Source organism: Sebastes umbrosus, chromosome 5 (assembly GCF_015220745.1).
Source record: "Sebastes umbrosus isolate fSebUmb1 chromosome 5, fSebUmb1.pri, whole genome shotgun sequence".
Taxonomy (NCBI): Eukaryota; Metazoa; Chordata; class Actinopteri; order Perciformes; family Sebastidae; genus Sebastes; species Sebastes umbrosus.
The window spans coordinates 16,246,617-16,267,446 of NC_051273.1; the positions used below are offsets into that span (position 1 = coordinate 16,246,617).

General features: G+C 39.3%; 1 protein-coding gene across 4 annotated transcripts in view; it reads left to right on the plus strand.

Annotated features, from left to right (window-relative positions):
• osbpl9 (oxysterol binding protein-like 9) overlaps positions 1-20,830 on the plus strand; it is a 42,746-nt gene that overhangs the window by 11,579 nt on the left and 10,337 nt on the right. For 2 of the 4 annotated variants that reach the window (XM_037769704.1, XM_037769706.1), the window contains exons 4-9: positions 5,911-5,987; positions 11,557-11,652; positions 13,699-13,746; positions 15,561-15,590; positions 15,677-15,727; positions 16,268-16,306. In XM_037769704.1, the coding sequence (XP_037625632.1) occupies positions 5,911-5,987; positions 11,557-11,652; positions 13,699-13,746; positions 15,561-15,590; positions 15,677-15,727; positions 16,268-16,306 (341 nt within the window). Of the gene's footprint in view, positions 1-5,910; positions 5,988-7,659; positions 8,087-11,556; positions 11,653-13,698; positions 13,747-15,560; positions 15,591-15,676; positions 15,728-16,267; positions 16,307-20,830 lie in introns of those variants that run through there. The other 2 variants (XM_037769707.1, XM_037769705.1) reach the window with 2 other exon arrangements.

Sequence of the window (20,830 nt, forward strand, 5' to 3'; positions counted from 1 at the left end):
GACAATCCGAGAGATCGATTAGTCGACTAAGAATTTCTTTGGTCAAGGACAATTTCAATTCAATTTATTTTTTATATAGCGTCAAATCATAACAGAAGTTATCTCGAAACGCTTTTTATATAGAGCAGGTCAAGTCTGTACTCTATAGTTAGGCCAGCCCTAATAATTTGGCAGTAGTAGTATGAAGTGACATATTCTTAAAAACATTGATCACAGAGTTGCCGGCTTTACAGTTGACCAAGTATCAGCATAAAAATCGTACTGACCCTTAATAACATGACTTTTCATGTGGATATAAGCTGATGTCAGCAGTATGCCAATATGTTGGTGTATATATATACACTATTTTATATAAATAATAACTAAATATAAGAGGCGTTCTGCTAGCCAAGAGGGTTTAAGACGCAAAAACACAGCAATGTGCCCTCATTTCCATCCAACTCTTTACTTTAGTTTACACTATGTAATAAAGGCAAAAATGGCAAAGAAATACTTGAAACATGACCTGATAGAGGGCATGCACATGATATCGCCGTACGTGGAAGTAGGCCACTTCCCCCTGACTGGCAAACGCACAAATATTCAGTATCTGCTGGGTGCATTCACTGAGGCAAAATGCATAGAAAAGCAAAAGAGCTGTTGAGCCTTTGACTGCATGAATAGTTTGAGAAATGATTCAGGCATCAGTTTTGACACACTGAAGGATAAAGAGAGAAGGATCACTGTAATTCAATGAGACACTTGAAATCCTGGTTCCAAAACATGGATATGTAATTTTGGTTTTGTGTAAGGTATGGCATATGTCTGTATTATGGTTTAGTTTACTCCTACATCGTCAGTCTGGTGCATCACACAGATAACTTTTGATTCTGATGGCCTTCACATTATATTGTTTAATATATGAGTTGGTTTTCCTTGTCATATCATCCGTTGCAGGTTTGTTTTGCCATTCACTGGTGGTGAGATTGGTTGCATCATGTGATCAAATGACATCAACACATATCGGAAATGTATTAGGCTGGTATCAGTTCCCCATGCTGGATATGAGGTGACCTCCACTGTCAGTGTGTGGACATCATCAGGGTGCTGAACTGCTGCTCTGTATTGGCTGTGTGTGTTTGATTTGGCATCAGTATTCAGGATCTAGGTTGGAGTTTATTGGTGTGAGCTACAGTACTTCCTGTATCTGCTTGTTCTTCTAATTAGGGCTGGGTGATAAGGCCAAAATCTTATATCATGATATAGATCATTTCATATCTCGATATCAATATATATCACGATATAGCATGTTTTCTGGTAGTTCATTAAATAAATAGTCTATATGAAATAACCACATGGTAAAACCTATTTTTGTTTACACCTGTGTGAATTACATACTTGACAAATGAAAAGTATTTTCTCATTTAATTAAGAACTTTAGTGCAAAATGAACATAACAATTTCAAGTGAAGTTATTTAGAGAAAAAATTAATACATATTTCCAGCTATACACTGACTATGTTTCCATGCATGCACACAAATACAGAGTAATCAGATTAAGACTATAGTTTGATTTAACTGAGTTTGATCAGATTTTCTGAGAAATTGAAGTTAGTATGTGCTTGTGTATCAAGTTATATCTCGATATATGATTTCATCACGATATCACGATTTCAATGGAATTGAAGGACGATGAATTATCACTCATTGAATTATCGCCCTGCCCTACTTCTAATAGCTTTCCTTTCCTCTAGCTGAGAAGCATCAGAGCCGACGGTTATAGGGTTTAGTCAGCATCACACCTTCCTCTGTTATGACACAACTTAGCAGCTGGGCTTTGAGTCTGTGTTACACTCTTACAGGGTTGAAAAAGCATCATAAAACTCATGAGTGTGATAATGTCAGGTTTTTGCAATTATAGGGAAAACAATGTGAACTCAGTGACTGTTGGACTTTTGCCCCTTTTGCCCCTTTTGTTCCTCTATAAAATTAGCTGTAAAACGGCACATAACGAGCCCTTTGCACCCTTTTCACTGTAAAAGACTTCAAAGTATTTTCACTGTGAACTCAGGAACCAGGAAAATGTCTTAATGTCTTATCTTCCGATAGAAAAGATAATAAAAGACACATATTCTAGATATCTTTAACCCTTAGATTCTTTCTGGGTATATTTTATATGTGACCTTATGATTTAAAAGTCTTTGTATCCTTAGCACCACTAACTTCTGAGTAACACTCACCAGTTCAACATATTCTCATATAACAGTTCGTATGATATCTTACGAAAAACGTATTCCTCCTTTTTTGTTTGTTTTCCTACAAATGTCCAGACAACACGTGTCAATGTACGCTTGTTACATGCATACAGTCTTTTCAAAATAAACTTCTGTCTTCACAGGAAACAACTTCCTTATGGTTTAGGCAACAAAACAACTTAGTTAAGCTTAGGAAAAGATCGACTTGGTTAGGATAAGCCAACAAAACGACTTAGTTAGGCTTAGGAAATGATTGTGGTTTGGCTTTAAAGAACTCCAGAAGTGGCGTTACTTAAGTACGTAATTTATGTGACAAATAAATCAATGTTGACTTCTGGTTTCACAAGGATACCGGTCTCCTGGGCGAAAGTCCGGTATTTCTTGACCCACCCATCCACCCCGACCTCCTCCCTACACGGTGTTCGGCACTATTTATATTTTTTGTTTCAGGATTACGTTAATTAATTACACACAAATTGATTTTGTGATATATATACAAATTATAGTGCATTACTTTTCGTAGGTGTAGCTATGAACGTGGTATGAAACCAGCCTGACCAGGCAGGTAGCAGGATATCTGCTTTACTACATGGTGGTCAGATAGTTGTAAATCATACCCATATCTTATCCTATATCATATCCATGCCTCTAACTTTGGCTTGTCCTCTTCCCATTTGTCTGTATCGAGACAAATACAAATATTTAAAGGACAAATAACAGTTTTTTTAATATGTAACTCTGCAGATTAACAACGGAGGTTCCACTGTCATGACTTGCAGTATTTTGCCTCATGTGACTGGCCTACTGTCTGCCAGGCTAACACTGCAGATCTGCTGAGTTGACTAACTGCTCATACCTTCCTAGGAATATAAATCCTAGTGTACATGTGAAAACTAGGGCAAAGAGTGGACTTGTGACACAGTTCGTACAGTCAGACTCTTTGTTTTTGTTGAATGGCCCTGCTACTACTACCTCTCCTCTGTCATGACTAGAGCTAAACAACATTAGCCGCAGTAATGTGTTCGTCTGGAGAGTCTGTTTGGCTGAAGGGAAAGTGAGAGGCCAGTGAGGCGCTGTCTGAGTGGATTGGCCTGAGCCTCGGCTGCCTTTTAATGTCTTTAAAAGCTTTTTTGCTGTAGCGCTGCCCAGCCTCTGTACTAGCACAGCCATTCATCTGCTCTACTGTCATGTTTCCAGCTCAATGAAAAATGACTTTTACACAGGATACAGTTTGCCAGCTAATTCAATCGCATATATCTTATTAAGTCCTTCTTTCACAGCTTTCAGAGGTATAGTTTTTGTACTGTGGTGGCCATTATCCACATGCACAAAGCAGAAGTACACCTACTTTCCATGCAAGAACTGAAATACAGCCTATGAATACATACAACACTTGCATAACTGCTACAACCTGACTTGTGTGTTGATAGAGGACAAAATATTGTATCTCTGTATGCCACCAAAAAGTGTGCGTGTGCCTTCTGCAGTCTGTGTGTGTGTTGCACGTGTCAGGGCCTGTGTTGGGTCACTGTTTAATGTCACTGGCAGTCTGTTTGTTCTCTGTCTTTGCTCTGAGGGTGCAGCCTCGCCCGGCTCCATTTCACACTCCGACCCCTAAGGCTCCATGTGGAAAAACAACAGGCGAGAATCAGTACTGCCTCACCGCTCTGGAGGAGCTTTAACTCCTAATTTTTTAACATGATCATAGGAGTATTGATGCTTTTGATATTGATTCACTCATCACGATCATATACATAAGGCTGTGTATCAAAATTGAATGCTGTGAGTGTTTATGTGGTTGATTAGATACTGCGTTAAATCATACATCATTACTATATTTATGCACAGCCCTGTCTAGCTGGTGCTAAATTCGTTATCCAGAGCATTAATATAGCAAACAGTTATTTGCTATGTAAAGATATAGAGGAGTAATGTCTACCTGAGCAGAGAATGAAGTCGCTCTCCCTCTGAATGTGTCGTAATCTGAACTGCGCTTTGTTTGTGTAGCCGGTCTGGCCTCGTGTGCATGTTAGTGCACATGACGCCCTGTGTGTGTAATGACTTTCAGATATGTAGACTAGTTAAGCTCAATGGACCCATACAGGGACGGACATGATTCCAATGCGCTTCAATAACATCCAAAGTAGCTTATATTATGCATGACTTACTTGCTGAGTCGGGCTGATTGAAGGTCTAGGTTTGGTTTGGGTTGCAGCAGGCGACGTAATGAATGGGTGGAGTGCATGCGATTGTACAGTGCTTTATGCTTGTAATAAACTGAAGAAACTCCAGTTGGATGCATGCATCAAAGTATTCAAAAACATAGGCCTTAGCCCAACATCAAATAACTAAAGTTAAAAGAAATGTAATCTCCTTCGCATATAGCTTGCTTGCAAGCGATTGAAAAACAATTTCTTCTTGGCGTCCTCATGTCACGCACCTGGTTCTGTTTCTAAATGATGACGGACATGCGGCGATTGTGTCATTTAAAACTCAAACTGCAACACTTTGTAGTTCTTTAACAAAACAAAAATGGCTCCTACAGTGTGTGAGCCCCACTGACTAGCTGATCGCCGCCGCTCTGCACTGTGCTCATATGGCACTCATAATGCAGTCCCGACCCACAGCATCGTCGTGGAAGCGTAGTACCCATCCTCCGGTTCCCCCCCCCAGGTTAACACTGTCCGCTCTCTGACAGCACTGTTGCCGTTGTTTTCACTGTTCGTGCTGTTAGCACCTTAAGCTGCTTGCTGCTGGCTTTACCTGTCACCATGTTGAGAGCCGTGTGGAAGCAATCCCTCAATCATAGATATGTTCTGAATTTTGAATTTAGCACCTTTTAAAGATTGTCTGATCGAAGAGTATACTTAAATCTGTCATGTGAAAACAAACTCTCTTTAGATTTGTTTAGTACAGCAGCACAGCTAGATAGCTGCTAGATTTTAAGCTGCTATTCAGGCACAACCATAACTAGTCTTGCTCATTACTCTAATTTAAAGGAACAGTTTGATATTTTGAGCAACACACTTACTTTCTAATACCAGCCTCAGGATAAGTCTCAGTCTCTATGATAAATATGAAGCTACAGTCGGGAGACGGTAAGCTTAGTTTACCACAAAGACTGAAAGCAGGGGGAAATGACTAGCCTGGCTCTGTCCTGGATTATGTGCTGGACTTTCTTGGCCGAATATAGCAACTTAAAATGTCAAACATTTTATGGGTATCTGCCATGAAATCTCCAGATATCTTTCAACATTCGATTTTCATCCAGGAAGTTGTGTACCCATCGAAATCTGTTTATTTTTTATTGTCTTCTCTGTTTATTTTGATCTGTTTTGTTTACTTCAGCTGTAAAGCACATTGTTTGCCTCTCTAATATACTATACAAATAAAGCTTATGATTATTGTCTTATTTATTAAACTGCATATACACATGCTTGTAGATAACTCAGACCTGAACATGAGGTTAAGCAGAATTATATAAAAGGTATTATATATAAAAAGCAAACTATCATTTTTAGACACAACGCCCATCACTGCGTCACCAGTTCTCATTTCAGTCATCTCAGCGTTGTGTCTTGGTTTCATTAGTGTGTAACACAAGTGTAATGGCTACTGATGGTGTCTGTATGGAAAACGTCGCTCACTGGGTGTGTCTGTGTGCTTCTGCCCTCAGCCCGAGATGCAGACGAGCGGGAGAAGTGGATCCACGCCTTAGAGGGAACTATCCTCCGTCACACCCTCCAACTCCGAGTATGTAACCAATTGCACTTGTTTGTGTGTATATGTGTGAATGTGTGAGTTTCTATATTTCTGTGTCTAATCCATCCATTATAAGAACAATTTTTTTTGCTGTGGGGTTCCTTGATGTTTGTTCGCCTGTTTATATTTTGTTTGCATGTGAATTATATTTACATTACATTTATTTGACATTACATATTTACCATACATTTTCCTAAGCAAACATGCTATTCTTTGTAATCCCTTAAGAGTATACTGTAGGCCTGTCAGTCGATTAAAATATTGAATCGCATTACTGGAAATCAATTAACAACACAAAACAATGACAAATATTGTACAGAAACCCTCACAGGTACTGCATATAGCATAGAAAATGTGCTCAAATCATAACATGGCAAACTCAAGCCCAACATGCAACAACAGCTGTCAGTGTGTCAGTGTACTGACTCGACTATGACTTGCCCCAAACTGCATGTGATAATCACAAAGTGGGCATATCTGTAACGGAGAGACTCGTGGGTACCCATAGAACCCATTTTCATTCACATATCTTGAGGTCAGAGGTCAAGGGACCCCTTTGAAAATGGCTATGACAGTTTTTCCTCGCCAATATTTAGCACAAGTGTGGAGAGTTATTTAACCTCCTTCCCGACAAGCTAGTATGACATGGTTGGTACCATTTGATTCCTTAGGTTTTCTAGTATTATATGATAAGTATCTTCACTCTAGCTATAAAATTGTGCCCGCTACAACCTCCAATAGATCCATTGCGTTAAAGAGATTAGTGACGTTAAAACAAATTTGCGTTAAGGCATTATTATCGCATTTACTTTGACAGCCCTAGTATACTGGTATAGATATAGTCAAAAAGAGAGGATTGGTGAGCAAATTTTGAAACAATAAAAAAGATAAATATGTTACCTAGATATCATTGTGGGATTTTTTATTGGATGTCAGACTGCATTTACATACTCTATAAATCACGCACTGTGCTACACTGCAACACCCATAAGGGACTTTGCATCTCAGGTTTTGTTGTCAGCACTTTTTCTAGCTCATACCTGATTTCTTTGCTCAACGGAGAAGTTGAGACAGTCTTGTCAGTATAAATGGAAATAATGGTGACATTCATGTCATCATAAATGGAGGCTGTTTTTGCAATATGTGGCTTCTTTGGACTGGTATCTGGACCAGGCTTAGTTTTATGTAAAGACTGTTTAATTTACTGCTGACCTGCTGGCAGCCTGTTTTATATTTTCTCTGTTTATTATGAGTGTTGAGACTGAGTGTGCCTCAGACAGTTATTTTTCCTCCAGTTGTCGCCAACCTTATATCCTGCTCTGCTTCCCTAAACCTCCTTCTTCCCCTCCCATCATCCTCTACGTGCAGCTCTTTCCACTCATTTCCTCCTTTTCACCCTCATGACCAACCTTTTCATTTGCTCTCCCACCCTTCCTCCCTCCTTCCTTTTTATTCTGCCTTCCCTCCCTCTGAGGCAAATCCTTCTGATGTGCTACGTGTGCCTGCTTGTACACACACACACACACACACACACACACACACACTCATGCAGTAATAGCGCGCTGCTGTCGTAGCACCATGTGACCCCAGCAGCAACCAATCCAAGACCTGCTTGCTTGATCAACCAAACATCTGCCTCTGCTGCCTCAGCCAATCAGAGTGGCAGTTAGTGCCTGTCCCTGTCAGCACTTGCTGCTGCTTTGTGTGTTTTCTCTTCTGCCTGCGTGAGAGGAAGTGTGCCTTTCCTGCCAGGGGAGGGTCCTGGATTAACTCAGCTCTCTGTCTGCTTTCATACCAAACATTCAGCTGATAGCTGCTGCCGAAGGATATACTGTAGCCAGACTGAGCTTACTGCTGCTGTGGTTTATACTGGCATACTGCAGTGGGGAGCAAGAGGAGGAGGTTGTTTTCTGTTTCTGTGTGGAGGGAGGAGGGAGGAGGGAGAAAGAAGTTCACCAGACCTGGTGGTGTGTTGCTGTAAGGAGAGAAGATATAGAATAACGGAGGCAGGGTCTTGTTTCAGGCTAAATGGTCTGATGGGGGAGATGCACAAGGTTTAACGCAGCATGTCAATTGGAACGAGGCACCCAGTAAGTAAAAAAAACACACACACACACACACACACACACAGAAACGCCACTGCACCAGAGCAAGGAGAACTTTAACGGCTGCAGTGCGCTGCTGGGGCAGCAGCATTTTAAAGTGGGTCAGACTGCGTGGAAAGACAAACAGAAACAGGAGGGAGGGGGAGGGTGTTGTTTGAGTCTGGGGTGGTAGGGTGGGTTTGTGAGTGTTTATGTGTGAGACTTAGCTGGCTGCTCTAAAATATTCCCACTATCCCACTACCGGTGTGTGTGTATGTATGTATGTATGTATGTATGTATGTGTATGTGTGTGTGTGTGTGTGTGTGTGTGTGTGTGATAGGAATGAGTGGGTGGGAGTGGAGGTGCAGACGTCTGGGAATATTTCAGAAGTGAGCAATATGACGTGGTGCTGCACAACCACCTGCCTCTGACTTTCTGCTTCCAAACTTATCTGCTCTGTCTGTAAAAAAACACACACTTCCCTTCCATTGTGTGTGTGTTGACAAAACATGTGATATTGTTCACTACGTAATGATAGGGGCTTTGTCTTATTATTTGTTTGTTTTCACCATATCAGTTTCATTTCCCTGCTCTTAGTTTCTTTTCACATGCCAGGCATGTAAATAATAATTTGTTATTAATTGACTTGCCTGGTTAAGTAAATGTTAAATAAAATAAATTAAAAAATGTTGTAATGTATGGTATAACACATCAAGTAAATGTAGTCTAATATCGAAGCCCTGTAGTACATAAATGCTACCCTTAAGATGCATAAAGGTTTTGATTGAACTCTATTTACATTTGTTGATGTGGTATTTTGTAAATACTATTGTGTTGGAGTTAATCCCACTGTAAATAGAGGGGGATGGCAACACTTCATTGTGACATTTGAAGATTACAAGATTGTAAGATTATAAAATTCACACAGATGGTCCACTCCCTGTATTTACAGGACCTGAAGATGTTGTGGCATTGCTCTGAATTTGGTGTTTTGTTGGCAGTTTAAGGGGAGACACCCCAGGCAAAAATATTGTTTTTCGTGCACTGGTCAATTTTGAGATTTTGGGTATATTTTGCTTCCATAACATGTCGTCATTCAGACTACTGGAAAGAAAACATCCAAAATACACATTCAGGCTCTTGCCTGAATGTGTATTTTGCCTGTTGGGCTTGAGTTTGCCATGTTATGATTTGAGCATATTTTTTATGCTAAATGCAGTAACCGTGAGGGTTTCTGGACAATATTTGTCATTGTTTTGTGTTAATTGATTTCCAATAATAAATATATATATACATTTGCATAAAGCAAGCATATTTGCCCACTCCCATGTTGATAAGAGTATTAAATACTTGACAAATCTCCCTTTTAGGAACATTTTGAACAGATAAACAGATTAATTTGCATTAAATCACAATTAACTATTTTAATTGATTAACAGCCCAAATTTAAACATAACATTTCAGAAAAATTGTAATACAAAACATAATAGTCTTAATGTAAGTAATCATCTATTAGTTACTTTTTTTTACCCTATTCCCCTGTAGTGTCTTCAAAAAGGCTGTTTTATGAAAAAGAGCCAGAAATCTCCACTTCAGTAGCACTTACAGACACCAAACTTTCCAGTGTCATTCCTATCTATATTTTGAAGGTTTTTACTGAGTGGTTTGTTCATATATTATTCATAGCCTGATTTATATAACATTTTATTCCTAAAAACATGGATTGGACATGACATTTCTTTTATTATTTTTTTATGGCAGTTGAGAGTATTTTCTGATTTATTAAGGGATAAAAAGAGATATCCAAAATTCCCTGTGTAAAAACCTTTGACTCTAATATGTCAACAAAATGAAACAACATTTTTTAACTTGGCTTTATCCAATGTTCAGATTTCTGTTCTGGAAATGAATGCAAATTGGCACATATTTAATAAGATAATGCTTCATTTGCATATTTAAACATTTTTTTTAAACACATTTTCAGAAAACTTGTAATACCAAAGAAATGTCTTTAACGTAAGTAAACATCTGGGGAAGTGTCATGGTGATGTATTAGTTGAATCTTTACCTTATTGACCCTTTAAAGTAAAATTTCCATGATGTAATGCCTAACTAGAAAGAGGAAAGCTCTTTTTTCTGATAAACCGGAGGGATTTTCCAGTGTAGTGTGAGTAAGCAGACAAGAGAAGTTGCTCACACTGGAATGACTGTGCCAATCTTCTGTTCACATCTGCATCACAACTGGTTTTGATTTTTGCTCAGGCCCTTATGTGGACAGCTATATTTTGCAATAACACGAACAGTGAAAGCACCTTTGATCCTTTGAGGAAGTTAGGCTAGTTGACTGCAGGCTTCACGACTGTCGAGTTAAGACCTTGTTCTCTATAAAGCTAGTATGTTTTTACAATTAAAACTTTAGCAGGTCTCAGGCTGCTAATGGCGTTTCTTCACTTTCCTGTGAGGTCGTCTGTAGCAGGAAGAAAAGCCCCCACAAACAGGACTGTGCAACGCAGCGAATCCAAACCAGCGGTAGCACCCAGCATGGTTTGATAAGAGCTTGATTTACTAACATGACTAACAGTCGTCATCAGCGTTACTATCACTCTGTCTGCTTTTTCATGCAAGAGGTGTTGTTCTGTGTTTTTTCATGCTGACACACGCTGTGTTAGTTATCTTACTGATTCGTCTGGCTTGGCATAGAGGTGTTATTGTGTTGTCATTGGTGCTGAGTGTCCTTGCTAGTGACAGGCTCCAGCATTCGATTTTTTTTTTTTTGAAGGACGTTTTGTCTGTGCGTACATTTATCTGCTCATTTTCCTGTTTTTGGTTTTGTGCGACAGCCAGCTGGATTATTCTTGGTTGAGTGAGCTCAGACAGATAGACAGATGCTCGCTCACGTCTGTTCTGCCAATAGTCCAGTAATTACCTTTTAATGGATATTATGTAATGAAATTGTCTGTGCCTGAGTTTGTCTGTGTGTGTGGAGTCTGTGTTTCTGATTCTGATGGAGCTATTAAGGGAAAGCTAATTAACAAACAATGAATTTGAGTGCACCTCCTCAACCCATTTACACGCATGCATCTATGTCGGTAACTAAATTCTCCCCAGCCTCGAGTTCCTTGATTCGGTTTTGTTGATTCTGAAATTCGCTGGCTTCCAGTCAGTCAGTCAGGCAGACAGACCTGCTGGCCTTTTATGCTGGCTAGCCTTTAAACAATAGTATTCATGTCTCCCCCTGGTACAGTACGCTGCTGGAAGATTCTCCTGCCCTGCTGATGTTTCTGTGTCCTCCATTTTGTGTGACAGTTTACAAAGCTTACCTGGCCAGGAGGTGACAGAGACGATAATAAGTGTGGCTTATATTGTTGGTAGTGGCTGTGTGTTTTACTTTGAATATGTAAATACTAGCACGACGTTTTGACATTAGGGTTAGGACTGCACTAATGCTCAGCTGTGTTTGTTTCTCCATCCTCAGGAGGCCGAGACAGGATTAGTCCCGAGTGTTCAAGACTTCGATAAGAAGCTAGCTGAAGCAGACGCCTACCTGCAGATTCTGATTGACCAGTTAAAGGTAGGACTCGGTGGAGCAACACCTAACCGACACCATCATTTCATCTTTACACTTTCTTGTAGATTTGAGAAATGTAGGATATCTGCCACTCACTTTGATGTGTTTGGCTAAACATCCAGAGGTAATAGATCAAATCATTTATTTCAAATTGCAACCTTAACCAGATTTCCCTCATGGACAAAACAAAGTGTGTACGCTGTGTAATGCATACAAAAATAAAGTGCCATCAGTGCTGTATAAAGGGCTAGTGATGAGCAGAGGAATCTCCACACTCTATATTAGAGATAAATGGGTAAAACAAAGCAAAATACATTTATGCAAAGAAGACCATACTTGCCAACCCTCCCGATTTTCCCGGGAGACGTTTTTCATTGCCCTCTCTCAGTTTCCTCCTGGGGTCACAATTATCCCGTGTTTCTCCCAATTTATAGTACATTTAACAGCTTTAGTTCCTTTTCCTTATGTCAACATGTTTCTGCCACTATACAGCGCGTATAAGCCGTACTGTATCCATCCGGACGACAATAGACCTACACGAAATGTTGTTTCTCGACGCGAGCTATGCTCACCGCACATCACAGAGGGCAGTGCCCAAAGTCGGGCTTTGCTCGACGCAGCAAAAAGCCATCGTGGCGCAGCACAAGCCATTGGAAATAATGGGTTTAAGAGCGCAGTGGTGCCGTCGTCGCTTTGTGTCTGAAAGGACCTTCAGTGAGTGAGAGACCGAGAGAGAAATGGAGAGTACTAAGAGAAAGAAATACTTGCGTATTTCTCCTTACAGGGGCAACAAATGAATAAAATCTGATGAATATTTGTTTATGCCATAGATTCACATAAATTCATTTATTTCCTGAAAATTAAAAGTAACATTAAAAGTAGGCCTATTAAACATAACATTGCTGTTGCAGTGTACTTATTATTTTGTTATTTTCATTCTTTAGAAGTTACCAGAATGCAGGAAACAAAGTCTCTGAAACTCACATTTTTCTGGGGGAAGTCGCCCAGATCCCCCGCTTTGGTTTTGAAATCCTCCCTCCCTATTTTTGAGGTCTCAAGGTTGGCAAGTATGGAGAAGACTGGTATAATATATATAAAAGCTCCAGGATGTGGAAAGAATTTTGTTGGAAAAACATCTTCATTACTCCCAAGACTAAAAGTAAATTGTCATCTACACAACAGACATGCTGGAGACTGTGTGGAGAGAAAAAATGCAGATCATACTCGTTTTCTGGAAATGTATGAAAATGAGAAAATACTGGGAGGATGATGTATGGGAAGAGCTAAAAGCGATATTGGATTATGAATTACCAAAGACATTTGTGGTGTTATATCAAGGCAATCTGACAAGGGGAAATGTTCAATGTGAAGACCGATATCTGGTTAAAGTTCTGTTAGAGGCTACCACGAAATGGTGCAAAGAGGACTCTACCACTTTGAAACACTGGCTTGACACTGTTGAGGAGATATTTGAAATGGAAAGACTGAATTTACGGAGAAATGGGACAAATGGACGGCTTATAAGACCCTTCATAAAGACACCACTAGAGACATTGAATAAGGACAGGGACATCTTAAGTTGTATCGATATGTTATGTATATCAGTGGCACGACTTATGTGTGTTCTGTGTTTACTAAATGAAAAATAATAAAACTTCAGTTGAAAAAAACTAATTTCAACCGAAAATCGACCCTATATATCTGTAAATGTATCATACACATAGCATGCTTGCATTTGAATCTGTGTCATGACCTCTCTTTTAACTAAGCAGAAGTTATTAAGAATAAGATTTGTGGTTGCATTGTGATAAAACAGGAAATAATGTATTTAAAGAAGCAGCCACATTCTCACAGGCAGAAAATCTTAATGAAAACACTGCAAGTGTCCCTCCTTGTTGAGAAGAGCTTACATTATCTCAAGCCCCATCATCTGTACACATTCACCTTCTTATCATTTCAATACTCGTTTGACAGTGTACCCATCTTAGCTAATTTTCCATCTCTTTTTTTTCCCCTTTTCATCTCTTGTTCTCTGTCACTCTCACACAGCTGTTTGATGAGAAGATCAAGGACTGCAAAGAGGATGAATCACGCAGAGTGAGTACCGACAGTGCTGCTCTATCCTCGTGTCTCGGCTCTCTGGTCCGCTGTTCTCGCCGTCATTAGAGCCGAGGCTAACAGCAGGGAAGCAGGCTGACACACAGCGCTGATAGCTGTCTGTGTGATGCAGCCGTTTGGTGATGCGGTTGCTCGTCAGACTATTTTAAAGGTTATTGCATCGGTTAAAAAATGACTGTCCGTTATGACCTGTTTCTCAACATTTTTATTGAGAAAGTAATTTAAGAACTTGTGTTTTTATTTGAAAAGCTAACAAAACGGTTAAAAACGGTTGAAACTAATGATTATTTTCATTGTTGAATATTTTCTCGATTAGTAGTTCGGTCTATAAAATGTCAGAAAATGGTGAAAACTGTCTATCAGTGTTTCCCAAAGCCCAAGATAACGTCCTCAAATGTCTTGTTTGTCCACAACTCAAAGATATTCAGTTTACTGTCTTAGAGCGGTAAAGAAACCAGAAAATATTCACATTTAAGAAGCTGGAATCAGAGAATCAATTACTCAAAGCGATTAATCGATTATCAAAATAGTTGGCGATTCTATCACTGCAGCTCTAAACTATTATTATAACGATTATTTTCATTATTGATTCATTGTTTTGTCTGCACAATGTCACAAGATGGTGAAAAATGCCCATTATAATTTCAGATGTCTTGTCCGATCAGCTGTCTAAAATATGTATATATATATATATATATATATATGCATATACATACAGTATATCTATTCTACTTACAATGATATAAAACATCTGTAAATCCTCACATTTCAAAAGCTTGTCTGTCGATCGTTAATCGACTAATCGTCGCAGCTCTAAAGGACTTCCACAGTTAGCTCTGCAGCTAAATATGACACATCAAGGGTATCGATTGAAGCTGATGAACAAGAGGCCATGCTTGTGTATTAAAAAAGTATTCAGGGACCATTTTGAGAACCAATATATTATTATTACAGATAAGAACTGCAACGATTAATCGATTAGTTGTCAAATATTAAATTAATCGCCAACTATTTTGATAATCGATTAATCGGTTTGAGTCTTTTTTTTTTTTTTTAAAGAAAAAAAAGAGTCAAAATTTTGAAGATTTCAGCTTCTTAATTGTGAATATGTTCTGGTTTCTTTACTCCTCTATGACAGTAAACTGAATATCTTTGAGTTGTAAATACAACAAGACACCTGAGAACGTCATTTTGGGCTTTGGGAAACACTGATCGCCATTTTTCACCATTTTCTGACATTTAATAGACCAAACAACTCATTGATTAATCACGAAAATAATCAAGAGATTAATCAATAATGAAATGAATCATTAGTTGCAGCCCTATTACAGATCATAGTTGGATTAGGGTCAACATTACAGTTACATTTCTTTTTTTCTGTCTCTTTTTAAGGTCCACAAAAGCAGATTATTTTTTTTAGTTGGAAATAAGTTATCTTTTAGAGGTGTTTATTGTTGTTGGAGGAAGCAGTTCAGTATCAGTGTGTCTTGTTTTTTTTACCAGCAGCTGCGTGATTCACTTCCTCCCTGAGGTTAACGTTGGGTTTTGGTCAGTTTGACTTGTTTATTATGGTGACTTCAACGATCTCCTCAGTGAGAGAAATTGTCTTGTAGATTTCCAAAGAACAAAAAAGTTGCGTCAGTAAGTTATACGTCATTACCTCGATGTTATCTACCGGTTGTGCTTTATTTGCTGTCAAACTGGTTGAATCAGCGTTTCTACTTTTGAACTTTGTATTTGTTTTTTTTGAATTACAGTCAGATTTTACAGCCTGTTTTCTTTTCTTTTTACAGAAAATTGAAATTTTGAAGGAGACTACTTGTGTAAGTCAGAACATTTTCCTTCCTGTCTTTGAGTTTAAAAATCAGTTCCTAGTTATTGAATTTCCTTTTTCTGCTTTTTCTTTCAGAGCATGGTAGAGTCCATCAAGCACTGTATTGTACTGCTGCAAATCGCCAAGGTAAGCCCAATATTGGCATGATTCATCTCTCTGTAGTTTGGTTTGCTACTTCACCATAATCATTGTTTTTGTGAGACCACACCGGTGTGCAATGTGTGTTACCTTTACGTGATGTTTCTGGGATAGTTCCCTGCTTACAGTTGCTACTGTATCTGGGTCGGGTCGTTGATGAGGGTGTAACCCAGTACTCGTTTCATCACATGTTCCATTCAGCCCTTTGAGAAGGAAGTGGAGCAATCATCTCCGCCTCATGTGGTTGTTAAATGACACTGATTTTTTAAAAAACACTTCTACTCATGAATAAAAATCTAGGAAACAACTAGATTACAGATTGGCATGGTAGAGCAATCCTGTTATTGATACTGAAAGAGATGATGGAGGATTTGACCATGTGATGAAAGGATTACTGCATGTGGCAAGTTGGTGAATATTATGAAGCTTCATGCGATGAGAGGGATGGATCTCACCACTCTCTACACCGCAGATGCTTGATAAAATGACTCTACAACTAGTCTAACATTGTCTTCTCAAAATTTTAAGGACCAAAGTAACGAACAGCAACACGCAAACGGACTTATAGTAAGTTTGACATTCTCCGTCCATGATAGAAAATTAAAATCAAACAAACTGCTAACTTTTTTTTTCTTGCTTAATTTTCTCTCCACTGTAGAAAATCAGATAAATCAGATCTCTTTAGTGCATGCCCTCTAATTTGGTGATAAGCTCTTTCCCTCATGTTTTTCATCACTATCCTCCTTTTGATTTGGTTAATCATTTCCTTATTTCATCTCAGATTTAAATTCTTTCAGCAATGGTTGGGTGTTTTTTTCTTCACACAAAATGTGTATTTGTGTGTGCAAACTTTGAATCCAGAAAATGCACATTGTTGCAGAATATGTATGTGTGCATAGACTATACATATGTGTTTGCATGCAGAATGGTGCACTTCACTTCACCCACTAATTAGTCAACTAATTCACCATTGATCCATCGTGTACACACTGCCTGCTTATTGAACCATCGAGCACTAATAGCTGGAGAGCCATCCAGAGAGCGTTTTACTGTCTCTGCAGGTCCCTGTCTTCATGTCAGGAGCCACACCGGGGTTTTGCATGTTTTTACTACAAATCACATGTACTTTAAATTACTAATGATTATTTTCCAAAGCATTTACTTGAAGTTTTTAGATTAATTTCTGATCTTACAGGGGGCAATTGGTTTCCATTCCTTTTAGTAAGTTGTGAATATCAACATGAAGAATTAAAGCTTACATTTGATTGATAATCCATCACAGTAGGGCTGCCCCCTTATTTTGGTCTTAGTCGACTAAGTTTTCTTTAGTCAGTTAGTTGTTTTTATGCTTTTTTTCATGCTGAATGACATATTTCTAAGAAACTTATGAGCACATCTCTGGTAAATACAAGATTTAAAGTGGTGCTTTTGCGTGATTCTTTACGGAGAAACTCACTTTTACAGATCTGACGATTAAATCAACGAATCGATTAATCAACAAAATCATATAAGTTTTTGTTGACTAATAACTTCTTTCCTCTTCGGGGACAGCCCAATGCCAAAGTAAAATCCTTCTTTATTCAAAACAACACTCTGACCTCTGATTTTGAGAGTGGACTGTCAAACCATAAACCTTTACAGTAAGTGGAACAAACAACCACCAGACATAAATTGTCCTTTTGACTTTTGACTTGCCGGTTTGATTTCCAGACGGCACAGCTTATGAATAAAATTATTTTTTCCCAAAGAGTCCTGGCTCACAACGGCATTGCGATGCAATCTAATGCAATGAAAGTGGACTATGTATTCACTGAACTGTGATGGGTTACATATCTGCATGAAGTTTTTGTACAGGTAGATTTTTACACCAATGCAAAGGTTGGGAAGTGGTCAGGTTGAAAGGAAAGAGGGAGGGAGATGGTCTGTAAAATGAAAGAAAAGTGTGGACTTAAGGGCAAAATGAAACATGTACTGAGAGCTTACACCTCCCTACAATGAAGAAAATCCAGTGGGTAAAAAAATCAATCTAAAAGCTTTCAGTATGCTTTGGAAAATGGTTGGTAATATAACGGGGACAGTTTGTTGGTAATGGATTAACATGAGGAAAAATTCCACCTCAAAGCAAGAATCCCACTGGGGGCCGTAAAGCTCACAGATCTGCACTGCTCTTATAGCTGACTTAATCTCACAGTCATTAAGTACAGTATTGCGTAGTATTAATAGTACAACATAAGCTCCGTCTATGCATCCAACTGCACATGTTCTTATGTGCCATAATCTTTGTGCTAAAGATATCTTTGCAGCTTAAGAACATCTAAACATCTGTCACGTTGCCTGTACGCCTCTAATGCGGAGCAAATAATAAATGCACTGTAGACCGTTTTGTTTATAATACTTGAAACACCAGCAGCATGTTTGATTGACCCTGTCGAGCGCTGCACCAGCGGGGGAATTGCAGCAAAGTGCAGGAATCATTTAAACCGAGCACACCAGAAGCCTGTTCAGTATTTATCTGTCAAAATAATGGATGTGCTGTGATTGGTTTAGGTTTGCTCTGCTGCTCGAGCTACCTGCTGCATTAATATTACATTCACTAAAAAAAAAAAAAAAATCGATCATGACACAGCGCTTAAAAGCCGTTTTTAGCTGGAACTCTTTCCTCCGCCTGCTTTTGCCTTAGCTCCTGCTTGCAAGGCCACGGGCTGGTCCCACCATGGCCGACCAGTATTTCTGTAATTGGCTATAATTAGTAGCCGTCGCCTTACTTTCATGGAGGCACGTGGACTAGGCGAGCATCGGGCAGTACGGGGGGGAGGTAGAAAGGAGGGAATAGAGGCAAGAAGCTTGAAGATGAGAGAGAGAAGTGTGAACAAATGGAGCTCCAGATGTCAGACCAAGCTTCTCTACATTTTCTACCTCTAATCATAACTTGCCTTTTGATGGCACATATCTAGACACAGGAACATAGAAAAGGAGGGTCAGAGAGTCCATCTCCAAGTTCATAAACTAGCATTTAGTGGAACATTTTCCCTTCAGATTAACAACCATGACATCACACCACAACTCTTCTTCCTCTGTAGTCAGTGGGTGTTTCTCAAAGTCAAAAATGCTCCCTTGGTAGGACGGGTCCTTCCAAGTCTGGTCCTACAGAGACTAGGCAAGACTCCTTCCAAACATTATGAGAGCACACATTGGAACAGTCTAGCGAGTGTGCTGGTGTGCGGAAGAAAAGGATGTGGTATATATATATTTTTACTTTATTTAGAACTTACATTTAGAACAGATACATTTTTTTTATTAATTTGTGATTAATCACGATTAATAACAGACAAGGATGCAATTAATTGTGACAGCCCTAGTACTAAGCATAGAATTATTATGCTGTTCTCTCAAAGCTACCAGACATAGGAATTTTACCTCACTGATTGGAAAACACATTTCAAACTCAACAGAAATGAAATAAAACTCATCAAACCCATCTTGATTAGTTTTTCCACTGTTCCAACAACCTTTAACTCTGGTTTGGTGAAAAAAATAATCCCTTAATTGATTCACTGCGTTAGATGTGAAAATATGCCGGATCTACACGCTGTTCCCCGCTGTCTCTCTCTGCTGTCTCTCTCTGCTGTCTCTCTCTGCTGTCTCTCTCTGCTGTTGCTGACCTCTTTGTGCTTGTGCTAACGTTACTGAGCGACAAAAGTCAGAACAAACTTAAATTAGACCTTGCAGATCTAATATGAGTGAAAATTCAGCAACTAGATTGCCAATTTCTTGCCTCAAATTTGTTCAGAAACAGATTTTGGCAGACTGCTGAGGTTAAATAATTGAAACTGAAGAGTTAGTGTATTTTCAATCGGTGTACGGGAAATGCATCGTTTGCATAGGATTGTGGGTGTTTTAGGAGCACGGAGGATGAACACATGCATCCTTCAAAATCCTCTGAACGAAGGACTCAGTCCTCGGTAGAATTCAAAGAATCCTGGATATTAGAACAGTCCTTTGGGGGGATTCAATGACGTAGCATCCTTGAAATTCAGCCTTTGAAAGATCTTCCCTTGACTTTGAGAAACACCCATAATCTTCTATGTAACATGCTCAGTGTTGCATCATGGGATTGTGGAGGCCTGGTGTCTACTTCCTGGTATTTTTGTCGAACTTTGGTACCTACACCAGCTGCTGTATTTTCACCCTCACAGCCTTGCGTCAGGTCATGTCCTGACTCACTGTGCCTCTTCCTGTTGATCACAAAATGACTTCCCTGTAGAAATCACAGATTACCGGTCAGGTTTGAGTAATAGGATGACACATCACATCGACTAGATTTAATTTCAATGCCACCAGTAGCCCTGAGGGGTGAGTTTGTTGGGGAATAAGGGTCGATATGGTTTTGCTGTAGCTCATGTTTTCATCCATGTTCCTGTCAGTCGGGTCATCAGTGCCAGTGACCCTATTACGCCTAGCCAACAGGCTGCTTTTTATGTGTGTGTTTGTGCCTCTATTCAAATGCATGGCTGTTAACTGTGGCACTGATGAGGGCAGGCCACTGCAGATAAGAACGTCCCCGTTGGTTTTCACCACAGGGAAATCAAAAGCTAGAGAGTTAAAACATGTTACAGATTTAGTCTGCAGCCCAGTGGAGTTAATTAACTCCTTTTTAGACGGGGAAGGTTGTTCACAGGTTCCAGAGGTGCTGCTGGTTATTGTTGTGCAAAGCTACTGCTGGTGTTTGGATTTCAAGCTGCGTCGTTGGTTTCATATCGATTTAGATAATGAAACCTGGAAACACTCTTTCCAGGAAATGAAGTGAAAGGAAATTGATCCGCCCAGCCTGGGTGGTGTGTATTTTATTTCACTGTTCTTGTTGTCGCGTAGGTATACCATTAAGTTGATATATAACCGATACACGAGCGAGTGAGTGATGTTGAAGGTGAGAGCTTACATTGACATCTGGCTTGGATGTTAAAGGAAATGATGTTTCATTGTGGTTAGTCATATAGGTACATTTGTGGTTGATGTTTTCCTGTAGGGCTGCCCCCTCTTGTCAATTAGTCAACTGATTGGTCATTTTGGTCTTTGCCGAATAAGATTTCT